General features: G+C 41.0%; 1 protein-coding gene across 1 annotated transcript; it reads right to left on the minus strand.

The window, feature by feature from the left end:
* Nucleotides 1–66: 66 nt before the first annotated feature.
* On the minus strand, nt 67–19,225 carry LOC148333758 (uncharacterized). The gene is made up of 20 exons (XM_088299864.1): nt 19,037–19,225; nt 17,892–18,002; nt 17,464–17,549; nt 16,858–16,957; nt 16,368–16,451; nt 16,191–16,270; nt 15,869–15,973; nt 15,554–15,686; nt 13,984–14,072; nt 12,873–12,933; nt 11,705–11,800; nt 11,492–11,553; nt 10,476–10,623; nt 9,733–9,812; nt 8,623–8,707; nt 2,571–8,212; nt 2,215–2,343; nt 954–1,149; nt 789–852; nt 67–703 (listed from the first exon to the last, which is right to left on the minus strand). The coding sequence occupies exons 1-20, from the start codon at nt 19,223–19,225 to the stop codon at nt 366–368; spliced, it is 7,878 nt and encodes a 2,625-aa protein (XP_088155990.1). The 3' UTR covers nt 67–365.
* Between the last annotated feature and the right edge of the window lie 412 nt (nt 19,226–19,637).

Here is a 19,637-nt window from a genome sequence, read left to right on the forward strand (position 1 = left end):
GATATAGGTTGTCTTTAAGAATACGAACATGCAGAAAGTTGTACGTTAATCTGAAATTGGATATTCTTCGAAAGGCACGCACACACACGCACACCTACACACATGCTGGATTTATGACAGGGATCATGTTTTGTATTATTCAAATATTTATTTTATATCACATTTGACCTGACTGGCTTTGAGAAATGGACCTTTGACTTACTGGAAAAAAATATTGTGCAAAAATTTCCAACTCGTTCTTTACTCTCTGCTTCAGGAGAAACAATTTAGTATTTATGGCCTCATGGGACTGATCTTCTTCAGGAACAAAGAGTTTTGTTTCTATACACTGCATCAACTATATATTTATGGCCGATAAAATGTATTCACATGTGCGGAGGAGTCCATTTTGCATTTTGTCTTTGGAAGCGATAAACCGTGATCTCATTGAATTTATTTAAGCTCAGCTGATCACAGTACCCAACAGGGGGACTTGCTAGGTAGGTTTCTCTCAAGGATGTGGTGATGAATGGGTCCACAGGCACTACTGATCTTGCATGACAGTACAGTGACTCCGGAGTACTCAATGAGGGATGCGTAGCTGTGTAGGTCGGTGTGGTGTTCGTGGGACGAGGAGCTGCGAGAGTTGGAGTGTAGGCTGAGAAATGGGTGGTGTGAGGTGATGGTCTGAAAGTACCAAATATCTCGTGATTGGACTCTGGAGCTATGGATATGAAAAATAATACAGTACTTTTTATACTTATTATTGTGCGGAGTCAACAATAACTGTGTAATGAGAACAATATTACCTGTCCCATTCATTGGGTGAAAAGTGGGGGATAAGCCCGGATCAAAACTCTTCTCTCGAGCCTGCTGAGATATATTTTCACTCAGGAAATAGATACGGCTTGGCTTACTCTAGTGTACATTTTCATACTATTTCAATGATAAGTAGACTACATTGATTCAGCTACCTCTGGTGTTGAAAACTTCAGGTTCTCTGCCCTGCCTTCCTGTAGTTTTGCTCTCAGTGTCTGCAGCTCCTCTTCTGACTCCGCCTTAATGCGCTCAAAGAATTGCTTCCTTTGAGCCTTCAGCATATCGTGTTCAGTTTCCCGTTCTTCTTCAATTGCGAGGCAAAGTGCTCTTATGGCAGCTTCACGGTCCTGCCTTAAACCAAGCATGTACACACACACACCAGCCCTGTATTTTAATTTTATCAATAAATATGCATTATGTGAACAACCATAATACAGAAAATAGCCTCCGTACATCTCTAACTTGTCACTAGCAAACTACCGGTAGCTTGCCAGGCCATTTCTAGCACTTCATCAGGGAGTCAAAAACACAATAGCACCCATGTGATCTCTCGGCTCAAACGTTTATTTAAAAAATGGCTGAGAGAGCAGGCCGAACCGCTCCAAGACTCAGTTGTCCGAGAACAAGCCGCTGGGGATGCTATGGAGGCTGAAATTGTCCTTAACCAGAATATCAGCATTCTTCAAGGCTCAAGGTAATTTAGGAAATCCGATGAAGTGGAGCATCTTGGAAAATCTGTCTACCACTGTGAGATTGACAGAGTTACCAACGACAGGGGAAGACCAGTGACAAAATCCAAAGCTATGTGGGACTATCGACAGGAGAGACGCCACGGCGGCGTCATGCACGGATGCTTTTTTTTGGGGGGAGGCGGGGTTGGGGGCCGACAATTTTTATGAATAAGGCCGGAGGGTGCATAGACTATAACCACTAAGTTTAGCAACATTTACAGTATGTCGTGAGTTTCATCTGCATTTTGACTTTAGAAGCAGCATGAATACACTGAACCTTTCATGGACTTATTGCCCATAAGTTTAAGTGAACTTTTATGTTTTATTTGTGTATGGTTATTTAGCATAAGTTCATAAAATTTTCAAATGTTATCTTTTTCGAGTTATTAATGAGTAATACTTATCTTTAAAAAAAATCACCCCAGAAAAACAGACCATATTACAAAAACTAAAACTAATAAAAACAAAACTAAAACTAAGCATTTTCCCAAGCATTTTCCTTTGTCCATTGGGAGAAAAGTTGGGACTTTTTAGTGTGCCTTATGGTTGTGAAAATACAGAACGTTTTAGGAGTGATTTGTCCAACACTGATCAAAACACCCTGAGAATGGTCATCAATTTTCTCACCGGTTCAGCGACTGTCCCATTGGACTCTTTTATGTTTGTGTGAAATTGTGTGTCAAACCTAAGTTGAAATTGCTCCTCATCCCTGTCCTTCCGTGCAGATTCAGTTAATTTCTCCTTCGGCTCAAACATTTTGGTCAACAGGGTCTTCTCATCCCTCCGCTTGACCAGGAGATATTGCCGTAAAGCCCTCAGGAGATGATAAGAGACAATATTAATTTGATGCTTGAGTTTGAATGTTAAACATCGTAATAGCGTTATGGCGTTCATATTTGTCTGAAAAAAAAACAAAAAAACTTTAAACCCAAAAGATCATAATGTAAACCAGCATTTTATATATATATATATATATATATATATATATATATATATATATATATTACGTTGATGAATAGAAGTAAAATGCGTAAATCCTACCTCAGCCTTTCCTTGTACTCAGTCTTCAGTTTTCTCTCCTCCGCTTCTCCCCACAGCTCTATTTGTCGGAGACGCATTCTCTTCTGCTTCTCAGTCTGCAATTTGTCAATCAAATCCTCTGTTTCTCTCTTGAGCTCATCCTGGAGACGACCCATTCTTTTTTCCTTTTCCATCTTTAACTGTTGTTCTTCCTCATCTCCCTCGCGCTTCAATTCCTCCTGACAGCAATGCACTCTCTTCTCCGTCTCCCTTTTGAACTGCTCAACCGCGTCATCCTCCGCTTTCTTCAATATTTCCTGGGTGTGACGTGTTCTATTTTCCTTCTCCCCATGAACCTGACCCTCCACTTGTCTCCTTGGAATCTCTTGGACATAACCGATTCTCTGGTCTTTTTCCTTCCTTAATTGTTCCACCTGAGCCGTTTCCTCTCTCCTTCGGTCTTCCTGGTAAAACTGTACTCTCTTCTCCTTGTCCCTCTTGAAACGCTCAACCGCGTCATCCTCCGCTTTCTTCAATATTTCCTGGCTGTGACGTGTTCGATTTTCCTTCTCCCCATGAACCTGACCCTCCACTTGTCCCCTTGGAATCTCTTGGACATAACCGATTCTCTGGTCTTTTTCCTTCTTTAATTGTTCCACCTGAGCCGTTTCCTCTCTCCTTCGGTCTTCCTGGTAAAACTGTACTCTCTTCTCCTTGTCCCGCTTGAAACGCTCTGTCTCCTTTTCCTCCTTCCTCAGGTCGTCTAGGTAGAGACTCCTTCTTTTGCCGTCAACCCTCTTAAATTGCTCGTCCTCTTCATGACTTTTCGGTTCCTCCTGGTGGAGCCATGTTCTTCTCTCATTTTCCCACTTCAATCGTTCATCCTCTTCCTCTTTCTGCATCTCCTCATGGAGGAGACGCATTCGCTTCTCCTTGTCCCTTTTTAACCTCTCTGCCTCCTTCTCTTCCTCGACCTTCAGTTGTTCCTGGAGGAGACGTATTCTCTTCTCCTTTGCTCTCTTTAAATGGTCTGCTTCAATTTCCTCATCTCTTCTGAGCTTCTCTTCATACTTGCGCATTCTTGTGTCCCGTTCTCTTTGTAACTGCTCCACTTCCTCTTCTTCCTCTCTCTTCAGCTCTTCGTTAACAAGGACAATTCTACTAGGCTTTTGTCTTTTTAAAAAATCCACCTTTTCCTCTTCTTCATCATCTTTTCTCCATAGCGCCTGTTGGAGACGTATTTCATTTTCCTCATCGCCCGAGGAACACCATATCTCCTCTTCATCATCCCTCAGTTCATCTTCATAGTGCATCGTTTGTGTCTCCATTTCCCTTATAAATATCCCTTTTAGCTCCTCCTCGGTGCTCTGCCCTTCCTGGCAAAGCCATGATTTTGTCTTCCTCCTCTCCAAATGTTCCGCCTCATCCTCTTCTCCCCTCAACTCCTCCTCACTGAGCGACATTCTCCTCCTCCCAATCTTCAGGTACTCGACCTCCTCATCTTCACTTCTCTGTTCATCTTCACGGAGCATAAACAGCCCTTTCGCTTCTTCCTTTATGCTGTGCCCCTTCCTGCAAGGCCAGGATTTTGCCTTCTCTCTCTTAAATTCCCCTGACTTATCCACTTTTCTTATCAGCTCCTCCTGGCAGAGCGGCATTTTCATCCCTCGCTTCAAGAACCCTACTTTCTCATCTTCCCTTCTTAGTTCCTCTCCTCCTCTGCTCTCAATTTCCCTCATAAACAGCCCTTTGGCTTCTTTCTTTGTGCTGTGCTCCTTCCTGCGAGGCCACGAATTCGCCTTCTCTCTATTATATTGCATTGCCTTATTCTCTTCCCTTATTAGGTCCTCCAGGTGCTGCTGCCACTGCCTCCGCCTCTTTAACCGCTCGTCATCAATTCTTAGTTTATCTTTGAGGATCGATATTTGTGTGTCCCGTTCCTTTATGAATTGCCCTTTTGCCTTTTCCTCTGTTTGATGCTCCTTCTGGTTGAGCCACGGTTTTGTCTTCGCTCGCTTCAATTTTTCTGCCTCATCCTCTTTTCGACTCAGCTCAGCCTGGTGGAGCAACTTTATGATCTTCTCCCTCTTCAAGCACTCTATCTCATCATCCTCATTTTTCAGTCCCCTTTCATTGAGAAGTCTGTGGGTCTCCATTTCCCTCATAAACTGCCCTTTCGCTTGCCCCCTTGTGCTGTGCTCCTTCCTGCGAGGCCATGTGTTTGTCTTTTCTCTTTCAAAGTTTTTAACCTTATCCTCTTCTTTCCTGATCTCCTCCTGGCTGAGTGACATTCTCATCTGCCCCTTCAAAAACCCCATTTTTTCATCTTCACTTCTTAGTTCCCCCCCATAGTGCGTTGTATTTGCCCCCATGAGCCTTGGCAACTGCCCTTCCGCTTCTTCTTCTGTGCTCGACTCCTGACTTAGCCATGATTGTGACATATCTCTCTGTGATTTTTCTGCCTCATCCTGTTCTCCCCTGAGCTCCTCCTGGAGGAATAGTATTCTCATTTTCTCCTTATACTCTACCTCCTCATGGTCACTTTGCAGTTTCTCATCATTGTTCATTGTTTGTGTATCCATTTCCCTCCTAAAAATCCCTCTCACGTCTTTGTTTGTGCTGTGATCTTTCCTGCGAGGCCATGTTTTTGATTTATCTCTTTTAAATTGCTTTGACATATCTTCTTTGAACATCAGCTCCTCCAAGTGGAGCTGCCTCTGCCCCTTCGACAACTCTGCCTCCTTTCCCTCACTGCCAAACTGAAGATTTTTTGTCATGGCAGTTTGCCTTTTCAATCGATCCATTTCCTCTTCCTGCAATCCCGGCAGGAGTTGATGTGTTCTCTTCGTCTTTTCTTTCAATTTCTCTGTCTCGTCTCTCCATGGCGCCTCCTGGCAGAACGACAGTCTCCTCTCCCTCTTCAAGGACTTCTCATGCTCACTTTTCGGTTCCTCTTCATGAAGCAACTTTTTTTTCTTCATTTCGCTCCTAAACTCCCCCTCTGCTTCTTCTTCTGCGCTACGCGCTTTCTGGCGAAGCCTTAGTTTTGCCATCTCTCTCTTCAATTTCTCTGCCTCATCCGCTCTTCTAAGGTCCTCCTGATGGAGCGACAGTCTCCAGTTCTCCCTCTTCAAGCGCTCTATCTCTTCATCATCACTTCTCAGTTCATCTTTACGGAGCGTTGTTTGTGTCTCAAATTCATTCATAAACAGCCCTTTGGCTTCTTTCTTTGTGCTGTGATCTTTCCTGCGTGGCCATGTTTTTGACTTCTCTCTATTGAATTGCTTTGCCTTCAGCATCTCCTCCAAGTGGATCTGCCTCTGCCCCTTTAACCATTCTGCCTCCTTTCCCTCACTGCTAAACTGAAGATTTCTTGTCGAGGCAGTTTGCCTTTTCAATTGATCCCTTTCCTCTTCCTGTAGTCCCTTTGGGAGGTGATGTGTTCTCTTTGTATTTTCCCTGCTTAATTTCTCCACCTCATTTCCATCTTTTCTTCTCTGTTCTTCTTGGCTGGCACACATTCTCGTCTGTCTTTCTCTCTGTAACCGGTCCACTTCTTTTTCCTCTTCTCTTCGCAGCACCTCCTGGTGAAGGCACATTCTTGCCATTTGTTGTCTCTTAAAAGATTCCACCTCATCCTCTAACTCTCTCCTCAGCCCTTCCTGATAAAGCCTGATTCTCATCTCTTTGCCCCTCCTTAGCCATGCTATCTCCTCCTCCTCTTCTCTGTTAAGTTGCTCCACTAATTGAGATTTTTTCAAATCCCTTTCCCTCGGCAACTGCTCATTCTCCTCTTCTTCTCTCATCAGTTCCTCGCGGTGCAGCTGCATCCTTCCTTGCTCTTCTTCCTCTTCGTGTCTTTTGAGTTTCTCTTGTTGACGTACATTTGTTTTCAACGCCCTTTTCCTTTTCAGTTGCTCGGCCTCTTCTTCCTCCCTGCGAAGCTCCTCTTCAAGAAGACGTTTGCTGGTTTCAATGCACGTTTTCAACTTTTCCTCCTCCTCCTCCTTTTCTCTCAACTGTTGTTTCTGGCTTGCATACAATCTACCATCCTTCTCTCTCTTCAATATCTTGGCCTCCTCCTCTTCCTCTTTCTGGAGCGCCTCCTGGTGGAGGCGCATTCTAATCTCCTTATCCCGTCTCAATTTCTTTGCTTTCTCTTCTTCCTCTCTTCTCAGCTCTTCGTGGCAGCGACGGATTCTTTTCTCAGTCTCCTTCTTGAATTGTGCTATCTCCTCATCTTCCTCTCTCATCAGCGCCTCCTTTTGTTGGCACATTCTCATCTCCTTGTCCCTCTTCAACTGTTCTGCTTCCACCTCTTCCTCTTTCCTGAGCACCTCCAGGCAGAATTGCATTCTCCTCTGGTTTTCCCTCACTAACTTCTCTGCCTCCCTTTGAACTCTCTTAAACTCCTCCTGGACGACATATTTTTTCATGTCCACTTCCCTCTTCAAACATTCCTCTTCCTCCTCCTCCCCTTTTCTCAGTTCATCTCGGCGAGCATGAAGTCTCATTTCCTTGGCACGCTTCAATTGCTCCATTTCTTCCTCTTCCTCTCTCCTCAGCTCTACCTTTTGTCGACAGATTCTTATCTCTTTCTCCCTCTTCAGTCGCGCAACCTCCTCCTTTTCCTTTTTTATCAGCTCCTCCTTTTGTCCACAAATCCATTTCTCCTGATCATGCCTCAACTGATGTACGTTCTCTTCCTCCTGGCGGGGGTGCATTTTAATCTCCTTTTTTAATTTTAACTGCTTTGTTTCCTCCTCCTTGTTTATCATTGGCTTCTCATGGCAGAAGTGTGTACTTAACTTTTTTTCACTCTTCATTCGATCGAAATCCGAAACGTGTTTCCTTGGCGTCATCTCAATTTCTAATAGCTCCATCTCCACCTCTTCCTTCTTTCTCAGCGCTTCCTTGCGAAGCCGTAGTCTTGTCTCCTTGTTCCTCATTAACTGCAGGGCCTCCTTCTCTTCCTCTCTCCTTATCGCCTCCTTTTGTCTGCAAATTCGTTTCTCCTTCTCATTCTTCAATTGCTCCATTTCCTTCTTCTCCACTTTGCTCAACTGTTCCGGGTGGTGACACAATACCATCTCCTTTTCCCTCTTTAACTGCTCCACTGGCCCCTCTTCCTCTCTCATCAACTCCTCTTGGCAAAAGATTGTACTCAACTCTCTTTGCCTTTGTGATCGATCCACACCCATACAGAGTTTCTCCTTGTACATATGGATTTTTGCCTCCAACTCCCTTTCCAACAGCTCCATCTCCTCTTCTTCCTTCTTTCTCAAAAATTCCTGACAGAGCTGTATTTTTTCCTCTTTCTCCCTCATCAATTGCCTTGCCTCTTCCGCTTCCTCTTTCCTTAGTTTCTCCTTATACAGTAATATTCTCTTTTGCTTGTCCCTCACAAGGCGCTCAGCCTCTTCGTCTGTCAGCTTCTCAGATAAAATGATTCTCTTTTGCTTTTCCCTCATTAGTTGCTGCTGCTGCTCCTCTGCCTCTCTGCCCATTTTCTCCTCAGACAGTAGTCTTCTCTTGTGCATTTTTTCTTTTCTCTTTAGCTCATCCTTTTCACTCCCCAACTGTTCTTCCGCTTCTTCATCCTGTCTCAGCTTCTCCTGGTAGCCATGCTTTTTCACTTCCCTCAATAACAGCTCCTTTTCAACCTGTTATCAAGGTGATTCAAAAATATGCACCTTGTTAGACTCTTAGGCACATTTTACATTTTAGGTTTTGTGTTTTTTGAGAAAAAGCTGCCCGGTGCATTTGGGGTTAGCGCTAAGAATTTCCTATGTGGAGTTGCGTTTTCTACAGTCAGAAAAGTCCCAGGCATGAGAATGAGAGGTCACAACCTTGACCAAAATCAGCACATCAGTGATGAGAATAATAAAACCACTCTGCATCAATTCAAAGGTCACATTTTGTGCATTATGATAAAAATGTTTTTCTAATGTTTATCTTGATATGTACTTGTAGATTCCCCTGCATACATATTCATTTCTATGTCAACATCAAATTGTCAAGACTATTATTAGCAGAGTATTTGAAACTATTAGTATTTTTAACAGCAACTCACTTCAGTTTTTTTGACAGGCGCCTCTTTTTTCTCATTCGGTTCACCTTCAGAGCTCCCAACAGCATCATGTCTTGAGTCATCTTGGCTAAAGAAAGGAGGAGTAGAAACAGTATGCAATGAATTTATTATTTAATTCAAAGTGCGAATGTTGGACTATTGTTAGTTTAATAGCTTGTACACAAACAGTTACGTCTCTGGTGCTTGCCCATCCAACAAGTGTGAAATTACCCATGCAGTTGTGTTCTTTCCTGAACTATTGATTTCAGAAAATGTGTTTGTAAGCAACCCATTCAGATGTTTGCATGGCTGTGATTTTGTGTTCTGTAGCATTATTGTAATTTTATGTTACATGTTCTATAAAGCACTTTGTTAGATCTATAGCTGTTGAGAAGCGCTATATGAATTTAAATGTATTGTATCGTATTGTCATTCATCACGCACTTGATGTCTGCTATCGTGGTATGGCCGAATAATTTTAAATAATTTGTGCAATATTGAGAAAATGAACACATTTCTCAGTTCTTGAGAAGGCCTTCACTTGGAAAAGTTGAGAAAGAATCTTGGGAGTTAAGGTTTTAAAGCTTGAATTTTTCGTACCGTGATATGCACTTGGAGAAATAAGCCACTACTTTTTTCCTAGATTTTGAACCGTGCGGCTAATACAATGGTGCGGCTTTTCTGTGGATTTTTCTTTTGTCTGTAGGGGCGCTCGATAGTTCGGAAAATACGCTAAATAAATCCCGATTTTTTTTTTGTCTTGGGTCTGTTCTGTTTTAATTCGCAAAGTTGTTGCCGTGTTAAAAGACACTGTTTTATCTGTCTATGTAGCTTTATGTGCATTCACATCCTAAAATTGTACTATAGACATTTGATTTGACTGTTTATACATTTTGCTGACTTTCACAGTTGTACTGCACCAAATCATTTGCAAAAATCACCCATTCTTTTGGTTCTGGCCACTAAAGTTGGTATGAGATGTTCACAGGGAAATGAACAGAGTAATTGAACTTAGTTTTTTTTTTCCACCAAAATCTGTGAAATGTTCAGATATAACCTCACAAAGTCACAACTTTCCATGACCAACATTTAAAAGTAAATAAAGGAACAAACCTCTTGGTATCCTGATCCGTCTCTGTCTGACCGTCAGTGCAGGAAACAGAATCATCCGAGTCAGGAAAGTTTGCCAATAGCTTTTGGGCAGGAAAAAAAAAGTCAAGACATAATCAGGCTTCAACTGCAGTCAATCTCATTCGCTGAAACGTAATCATTTATGCTGGGGGGCGGTTGGTGTGCTGGTCACGTGCTGGCGGCCATTATGACCAGGACTGGCCCGGAAATACACCAGCTGAGGGAAATGTCAGATATTTTCCCCAAATTTCTGATGACCACCTCGCGGTTGGAGTCATGCAAAAACATCATTTCAAAAAGTACAAATTAAATAAATAAACACAATAAAATAATAATAAATAAAATTTAAATTAACTCAACAGCTCTTGCAATGCAAATCTGACTATATTTCCCAAACATTACATTGTCAAAACGAGTCTGGTTGGAATGGTAACTTTAGCCTGTGTGAAAAGCACCAATTATTGTAAAATTGGATGAAGGGTTCGACAGAATTTTTAATTTTTTTATTTATTGTATTGGAAAAAATGGCCTTTCGGGGAACATTTTTGTAAAATCTGGTTAAAAATTTGCATTAGTGTTGAACCATATAAATTATTTACTTTCTTAACATACAGCATCTTTTGGAAAATTTCTCTTATTTGGATTGCCTGACAAGTTTCAGTTTGCAATATCCACCAAAAAGATGACAAGACAATAATCAATAATGAGACACTTCATCCCCTCACCGCAGTTGGTGTGGGAAACGCTTCTGCCCTCTCTTCTTTGTGTTTGGCTTGGGAGCGTCCATCAGAGTGACTGCGCTGGATGTTCTCACTCTCCCGAGCCACCATGTCACCGTCTTCAACAGAGGAGTCGTTAGCCGACTCGTCTTGGCTAAGTGGAGGAATGAGCACGTGCAATAAGTCAAAAGAGTAAGTAAGAAGTCAGAGAGAACGAATCTCAGAAAATGTATTTCATTTTCGCTGTTAATTTGATTTACCATGGTAATATTTTCCATGTCATTTATTTGAAACACGACTGTTCATCTGAACAGGCTTCATCATCAGTTCACTCATTCGCAGCCGGAGCATTGGTGTGGAAATGCAATCCTTGTTTCTTCTGTTCCTCGATGCACTTGAACAGTAGGGGTAAGCACAAATTTTGAGTGTGTCCATCCGTTGCTCTTTCACTCTGATGTTGCCCAGTTTGTTTTCCTGTGGGTGGTGTTAATCAAAAACTAAGTTTTGGTCAGTGAAGTAGGTCTTTTCTATAAAACCCAACATGGAAGCCCCTGTTGGCTATGTAAATGAAGTTGTATTGCATTGTAATGTCTCCAATGTGGACATCATAATCGCAGGGTTCGATTCCAGGCTCCGGCATTCCTGTGTGGAGTTTGCATGTTCTCCCTGTGCCTGCGTGGGTTTCCTCCGGGTACTCCGGTTTCCTCCCACATTCCAAAAACATGTGTGGTAGGTTTATTGAACACTCTAAATTCTCCCTAGGTATGAGTGTGAGCGCGGATGGTTGTTCATCTTTGTGTGCCCTGCAATTGACTGGCAACCAGTTTAGGGTGTACCCCGCCTACTGCCCGTAGACACCTCCAGCACACCTGCGACCCAAGTGAGGCTAAGCGGCATGGATAATGGATAGATAAATTGACGGATGATGAAGCTGGCTCAGATACGAGGCGAAACTTGTTCTTACAAAACCAAGAACACGAACAAGAAAAGTTGTTTTTATGAATGAGTTTAGAAGAACAAACCTCTTAGTACTAGTCTCTGTCTCAAAAACGGAATCACTGGTGTCCAAAACCCTTTCTGAAATCTTAAAAACACAGCAAGAACAAAATAATTGACAGTTAGCTTTTTGAGTCATTTCAAAAGCAAGACCCTGTGAGATTATGAGATGTGCTGGCAGACCCATGCTATTACAAAGATGGCCTCTCAAAATATGGCAGCCACTGCTTAGAGGCTACCTCCTGCTGTGGTGATTCAGAACTCTGGTCCTCAGACTGGACATCAAGCTCAGTGACCTCTGCTGGATCTCCATCCCTGATGGCCACTGCTGAGTCCTATGTTACAAGTATGAACACAGACACAAACAGTTTTTTACTGCCTGGTGCCCATTGCTATGGTGGCCGAGAAAGGTCACTACAATTGCTAACTCCACAGCACTGAACCTCGGCACGACGGCAAAAGCCTCAGCACAACAACATTGAACTACTGTGCTTTGGCAAAAGCCACAACGAAAGTGACAGAAACTCCCACGAGACAAAAAAAGAAGCAAAGCAGGAAAAGTAAGTAAAATAAAGTTGTTGTTTTATTTTTGGATCTTGTGTCACTGTAGCAATGTCAGAAATTACTTTTTTAATTCAATTAATATTCAATTCATTTTTCAAATTATTTGTGATATTCCCGTGGTTTGTCCGTGTGTATGACCGATTCAATTTATGACATATGAGAGGACAGCTGTCACGTAGCAGCCACGTATTAGACGTTGCTAATAAGTTAATGTTAAGATAACATAGGCTGAAGCGGTAAATTGCGTTTTTGCTAAGCGAAGTTGGAGAAATAAACATTAAAAGTTAAACATCTTCAAAAGACACAACGTCAGACGTTCATTTAGTTATCGCCTTTTTTATTGTTAGAACATGGCAAGTGTAGGCCGTAGCAGATGCCAACTCCGGGCAACCCGTTCAGTCATAAGTAGACACAGATCTCCCTCTCTCTCTCTAATTCATCCGCTTCTTTCTCTCTCGCACAAACCTCCCATCCAATTCGTTACAATATTCTTAATATTCCGTGGATAATATCGTGTGTTTTTTTCTTTATTATTAAGGTTTACATTACAATTGTTACGGTTAAACATCACTATTCCAGCTTTGCGTCTTTTCCCATCCTGCTGGAGTTTCGGTCACTTCCATTGTGGCTTTTGCAATAGCACTGCAGTTCAATGTTGTTGTGGTGCGCCTTTTGCAGTCGTGCCGAGGTTCCGTGTTGTTGTGTTGTGGAGTTTGCAATTGTTGTGACGTCTCTCGGCCACCGTACATTTCACACAAGAATATACCTCAATTTATCTCACAAGTTTGGTCACTATGTTTCATTACATGAATTATCTGCATGTTGTCAATGACAAGCACTCACCGTCGGTGTTTTACTTGGCTCATCCTCTGCTTTGGCTCCCGAGTGCCCGGGAGCTTCAATGCTGCAGGAGGGAGGGAGAAAATAAGACAATTCAACAACAGATAATTTTAGAAACAGAAAAGCATTCAACTGACAACTTCAAAAGGGGAATTCATTGACGAGGAAAGTTTTTGGAAAAAAAAAAATTTAAGTACAATTCTAATTATAGTCGGAAAAGTATAAGCATTGCAAACCTCTCTTCTCAGTATCCTCCCCGTCTTTGACTTGCATAACATGCTTACTGTCACAGCACACACAAGTGTTGGATTTCCTCTGCCTGACAGAGAACTGGACGAGCGCCGGTGAGTATTACCGCCTACATGTTCTTACTTGGACGCTCCGAGAACGTCAGGTCGTGGTGGAGGAATGCTCTGCGCTGTCATTTACCGACCTCCTCAATGCAACAAGTAGTTTCTGAATGACTTTTCAAATCTTGCCGAAATTATGCTAAAATAAGATCACATCCTGTTGATGGGGGATTTTAATATTCATGTGTGCTGTCCTGAAAATGGATTGGCAAAGGACTTCTTTAGACTTATAGACTCTTTCAATTTGGTCCAATGTGTGTCTGGCCCCACTCATAAACAGGGACATACGTTAGACTTTGTCCTTACTTTTGGTTTATTGAGCTCAAATTTGAAAGTGTTGGACAATTTGATTTCTGATCACATGACTGTGCTCTTTGATGTTGTGTTTTCCTCTGCTGCAGTTAAACCTACTACCGTCGCAGGCGCCGGGTTTTTAACCCCTCACTGCTAGTCGGTTCTCTTAAGCCTTTGATCAGCTCTGTGTTCATCAAAAACAATTTAGTTTTTACGCATGAATTGGGGCGTGTACAATTAATTGCATTATGCAAGTATAGTAACCCTTTTACACATTGTATTGGGCACAATTCCATTCATAGGATGGAATTTATTCACATGTACAATATTCTAAAATTTTTGTATGGAACCCACGACCCTTGTGAGGAGAAGCAGTACAGCTAATGGATGGATGGATGAGCCTTTGATCTTTAAGACTATTAAAGTAATTTCAGTCACTCTTTTCTCTGAAGAGAAACAAATGAACATACCTCTTGGTTGCCTCAGTCTCCTTCTTCTCTTTGACACCCATTGCCACAAAACTTTCAGAGCTGGCAGAGTCCAATAACTCCTCAGATAGCTATAGGGCATGAGAAGAAATGGCAATGCAAAATGTCTATTAACCATAAGTTTAACCCTCAAGAGAGTTTACGGAATCACACATGTACAAAGTGTAGTGCCATTCAAAAACACATGAGAAGTTCTGTCCTAAAAGATAATGACAATTGTACTTGATGTGATTTTGGTAGAGGATTAAATTTGGGTTTCAGTTTATTTCATTGTTGGTTCTTGAGATTGACTGAATAACAATCAGGTGCAAATGGCACACTTTAGCAGCTACTTGCTTCAGATGATAAGACGAGCTCCTCTTGCTTCTTGACTACTTTGGCTTCCGATCTCCCAGAACCTGTGCGGCTGATGGATTTGTGATCTTCTCCACGAGAGGATTTCTGCCCTAATGAAATTTGGCTGCAAGGACATAAGAAGAGCCAATACAATTTTCAGTAGAGTTTAGAATGGATATTATAATTAATTTTAATGTGAAGTGAGTATTTAAAAAAAAAAACACGTGTTCAAATGCCAAGCTTTTGACATAAAAAAAATAGAACAAATAAATTCAATACAGTACTCGTATTATCATTGTGACCTATAAACTGTACAACTCAATTGAAAACAAAAATTATGAGAGGGGGAGTAAAAATAAACCGCAATGTTCCTGTTACAGCGGCAACTGTTATGAAATGCGCGATACAAATAAAGTTGTATTGTGTAACACAATTGTGGGCACTTTTATATAACTGTGGATGTGACTGTGTCAGAATTAACCAATCAGATTCATGTTACATGGGAGCCAGCACACACTTGCAACCAAGAAGAAGTCACATCCTATAACACATGATCGCCATGATCTGCAGGGAGCTTCCACAACAGCGGGAAAGTGTGCATACAGACAAAAAAATGACTTAAAAGATTAAATGTTTTCACTTGAGTCGTGCGTGCAGGTTGTAGGTCACATGGGTTGTGGAAAAAGATTTGAAATTGATCTTTGTCTAATTTCTTATCACAAAAACCTGGCATGTTGTGCCACTCTAGCTGGCATTTTCCATGAAGAACTGTCAGCATCAGCCTTCTTCTCATCCTTTTCTTTGTCATCCCTGCTCAAATGACTGTGGCAGCTAAATGCCTTATCCTAGATCAGGATACAAAAAATAAAAAATATATATTTTTTTCTATCTTAATATACAGCATTTTAATCAACCGCACATTTTGAAAAATATTTGGATTAAAACACTTTTCACTAACTTTTGCAAGGCTATAGGGAAACTTGGGCTTGGCTATCTTTGCCAGCCATTTAGAGGATGAAAAAAAGAATTCAAAAACTGGTTCATGAAGCAAATTTGAAGTTTGATTTTCCCATCACAAAAAAATATATTACTATTGTATGAATTTGATGAGATATGACTCCGTAACTGTAAAACTATAGAGCTGCTATTAGGGTCAATATAAATGCCACACATTAGTTGTCTGCAAAACTGATTCTTAAATATTTCTTAGCTTTACTGTATCATTTAACCACCAGCCACTGACTGTTTTGGTAGAGTCTTCTTCAGTGCCTTGGCTGTGTCCATAACCCTGAGTGACTCGTTTACTCTGGCTCTGTTTGGATGAGTGCTTGTGCCCCGATTCAACTTGGCTGCAAGCAGAAGTTTAAGTAAGATGAGTGGGGGAAGGGCATTGGATTTGGGAGTTTTATATGGGCACTGTATACTTTAAGTCCTATTCATCTCCATACTCAAAGTAATTTCTTTTTAAATCTAACCACATGTTTGATAAGTCACCAATTTTCAAACGCACTATAAGAACAACAAAACAAACCTCTTGGAATAGTCTCTCTCCTCAGCCTCTCCTTCTTTTACATCCATCTGTGGATGAATGTCAAAGGAAACAGAATTGTCAGAGTCCAAAAAACTCTCGCGAAAACTATAAGACACAAATAAAACGAACACAACTCTGGCATTGATGCCACAGCAGACCTACTTTCTTTCTTCATAAAGTTTTAACCGGGCTGCGAGATCAGTACGCTCCAATAACACGAAAGTAATTGTCATTGAGCTCTCAGAAGATCTGCAGAATGTTGAGCACGTACCACTGCCTCAAGCAGTTTAAGAATGGTATTACGTCTCAGAGCCTTGATTACCAATCACAGACACACAGGTTGCAATATCTAGTCCTAAAGTCGATATGGGTGTAGATTTCACTCATGTTTCCATTCCAAGTCTTTTGAAATTAAATGATCATTATACATAATTAGCAAAGAGCCCCTGCAACAGACATCCCGAGATAATTTATTTATTTATCTGCTGGTATTGCCCACCTCTTTTTCAGCGATGAGGTCAATTTCATCTCTGTCATCCTGCCTGGTGTCCATGATACTCAAGAATCCACTTCTAAAGGGATCCTGACAAAAGAAGATATGCACAGCGCTGAGAAAAGCTACAGTATTTGCCCCCTTCTTCATTTAGTTTCTTTTTTACCACTTTTAATATCTCAGAAAGATAACCCAAGTAAATAAATGTGCAGTTTGTAAATTATGCATTGTCTATAAAGGGAAAAAAATCAAAATTGTATCTGGCTCTTGCCCACTAACCCTAATACCTTGTTGTGCCACCCATGGCAATAATAACTGAGCTCAAGTGTCTTTTGCATCACTTTGGAGGACTTCTTCATAGAATTACTGTGATTGGCTGGCAACCTTTAACCCGCCTACTGCCCGCAGTCAGCCGCAATAAGCTCCAGCGCACCCATTACACTCAAGAAGATAATCGAGTCAGATAATGGATAGTCAGTGATAAAAAGGCACTCACCCCAAATGTTTCGTTCACTTCCTTTACTTGTTTGTCTATTTCAGACCCTGAAGTACCACGTTTTTCTGGGCATAAGCGGCCACGTTCAGACTCATCCCGGCTGCAGGGAAAAGTGTGAACATTATCAAGATTTAAAATTGGTTGTTTTAAGTATCAGGCTAATATTGTGCAGTATTTGCTTGATGACTTGATGTATGTTTGATCCGGAGGGTCAGGTATGAAGGAGCACAAGGTGGCACTGGCTGCAACAACAGTTTTTCATATTATCGTGCTTCCACTTTTTCTTAAATCCAGGGCTCAACGGCAAAGACGTTGCTCCTCTACCTCCTCTTCCCACACCTGGCTTTTTAGAATATGACACGCAAACCATCCATGTTCTCCATGCATAGAGAATACAAGCTTCCCATATTGGTAGCCTTATTTGAGACTTAATGTGCATCCTTCATAGATCCTGGCATCTCACAGTTGAAATAACTTACTTTGCCACCCAAATTAAAATTCCCCACAATAGATAATGCCTGAAATCAGTCCTTCAGTATAAACCTTCTGTATGAATATGAGACACTTTCCATAAAAATAAAAAAAAGCATTGAAAGAACTACAAACCTCTTTACTACCCCAGTCTCTTCCTCATCTTTGATCTCAAACTTACAGTCAGAAGCTGGAGAACTGTCCAAAGACTCACTCGTGAGCTTTAAAGAAAATGAAGACGGAAAAAAAAAAGGTTTGTCAAATGCATTGAGTTTGAAGTCATTTGAGACGCAGACAAAATTTGTGCTGGCATAATCAAACACACAAAGCTAAATCAGAGTGAACATAAAGTATTTGTTGCTCCGATAAATCAGTGCTGCAGTTTGTCTTAATCCTGCATTTGTGGCTGCTCCATTAGATCTGCGTCAGTGTTTCTTTAGTGCTACAGTGATTTAATTTGCATGGACAAAAAAAAAAAAAAAAAACTGGTTCACTTATACAAAAAATATTGAGCCCAACAACTGAAGCAATATATATTAAATGTGCTACTGTGACATTGTTACCTCCTTTTCAAAGAGGACATTGTCTTCATCATCATGGGTTGAAGGTGTAAAAGAAGAACTTTCATCTAGTGCAGTGCCTAAAAAACTCAAGAATCCACTGCAAAAGAATACCTGGAAAGCAACAATGATCATTGTTACTTTTAATGAGTGGATTTGATTTGATTCAGTTGTAGAATGGAAAATTTGACAGAGATAATATTCTGTACTCGTCATCTGCAAATCTCACACAGTCGATGATATAAGCTTTTTTAACAGCTACTGTACTCACTCCAGGTGTTTTGATAGGTTCTGCTTTCCCTTTAGATCCTGGGCCATGAATGGCATCAACAAAGGAGTCTTGTCCTGATTCATTTGGGCTATAAAAGACACCAATTAATGGAAGTTGTTTTACCAAACAACAATACAAAATTGGTGAAAACTCAAAATATTTGGGAGGGGCTGTGGAGCGGGGGGAGTATACCATTTTGATTCGCGGGCAATGTTAACCTTAATGTTTTTAGCTTACTTATGAAATACATTTTATTTGGACCTCAAAATAAAATAAAATAAAATAAAATGGCCGTTAAAAATATCTCGGCGCATTACCACTCCAAGGAATTCAGTAATGTGCAAAGAAATAAAATGAATACAATTAAAATACAACAAATAATAAAATAAATACATTCAAATATGCCAAACATTTTCCCAGAAAAGTGCTAACAACTGAACTATTTCAAATGTTTAGTTTTAGGAACACAAGAATATCAGGTTGTCTTGACAGTCTGACTGTGTTGTCTCATGAGACAATCGTGGAGGTAATCACGATAAACATTACCAAAGACGAAGAGCATCTCGAATGTACACTTACTTCAGAAGTAGGCCGTTCGAGGATTGACAAAGGTCAGAGAGCAGGAGCACATTGCAGTCAGTACTCAAAACTCACCTATTTAGTTAAGCTTTGAACTGAATTTGATGTTTAATTTTGATATTTTTTCTGTTCTCTTATTTATTCATTAAAGTATTTACATTTTATATACTCCCCAATTTATTAATGCATCCATTTATTATTTATTTTTAATCTATTTTCTCTCCTGTCCTTTATTTTTACATTATCTTTTTAAGTTGCAAATGTTTGAATGCATATATTAACTCCAGTATCGCCTCACGAGATGCTCCACGCTGATTGGTGTTTTGTCCATCCGCGGGATGTCATCCAGAAGACTCCCCGGACGCAGGGATCTTGGGGAGGCTCCGCAAATCGGGAGTTTACCCCGCTCTACCCGGTCAGGGTGGTCTCTGTGGTGGCATCCTCTCATGCATTGCTTCCAGATTCTCTTCCTCACCTGGATCCTCATTGCCTTGCCATTTCCCCGACACTATCACTTAAATTGTGTTGTGTCTGTGTACATTTTGTATGTGTCACATTTTCAATGCATGAATTGAATTTTTGAAAAGTGCTGCATGTTTAAAATTTGATTTGATTCGACACGCTGCCAATATATATTTTGCAAAAGCGGTGATTTAGTGATGATGACAACTTTTGACATAAAGTGTGTGCTTCCAAGCCACAGACGTTTTTGCAGATGTCGCCTTGCCTCATCTGCACAACTCGACATGAGAAAAGACGCTGGATGGGAGGTGCCAACACTTTGACAAAAAAATGAAAACAACAACCAAGCCATGCAGTCTGATGGCTCATTGCGTATTAAATTGTTGAACATTTAAAATTTGAAATGATTACATTTTTCCCGAATAACTTCATATTGG

This window comes from Idiotropiscis lumnitzeri, chromosome 7, assembly GCF_059441095.1.
Source record: "Idiotropiscis lumnitzeri isolate Australia: NSW breed Sydney's pygmy pipehorse chromosome 7, RoL_Ilum_1.0, whole genome shotgun sequence".
NCBI lineage: Eukaryota > Metazoa > Chordata > Actinopteri > Syngnathiformes > Syngnathidae > Idiotropiscis > Idiotropiscis lumnitzeri.

Excerpts from the sequence above, each read along its gene's own strand:
- LOC148333758 (XM_088299864.1), bottom strand. The coding sequence starts at position 19,225 with ATGAGGATCCAGGTGAGGAAGAGAATCTGGAAGCAATGCATGAGAGGA. Across the intron at positions 16,271-16,367 it reads ACCTCATCGCTGAAAAAGAG|ACTTGGAATGGAAACATGAG; the intron begins GTGGGCAATACC and ends TAATTTCAAAAG. Across the intron at positions 2,344-2,570 it reads GAGTACAAGGAAAGGCTGAG|GGCTTTACGGCAATATCTCC; the intron begins GTAGGATTTACG and ends TCATCTCCTGAG.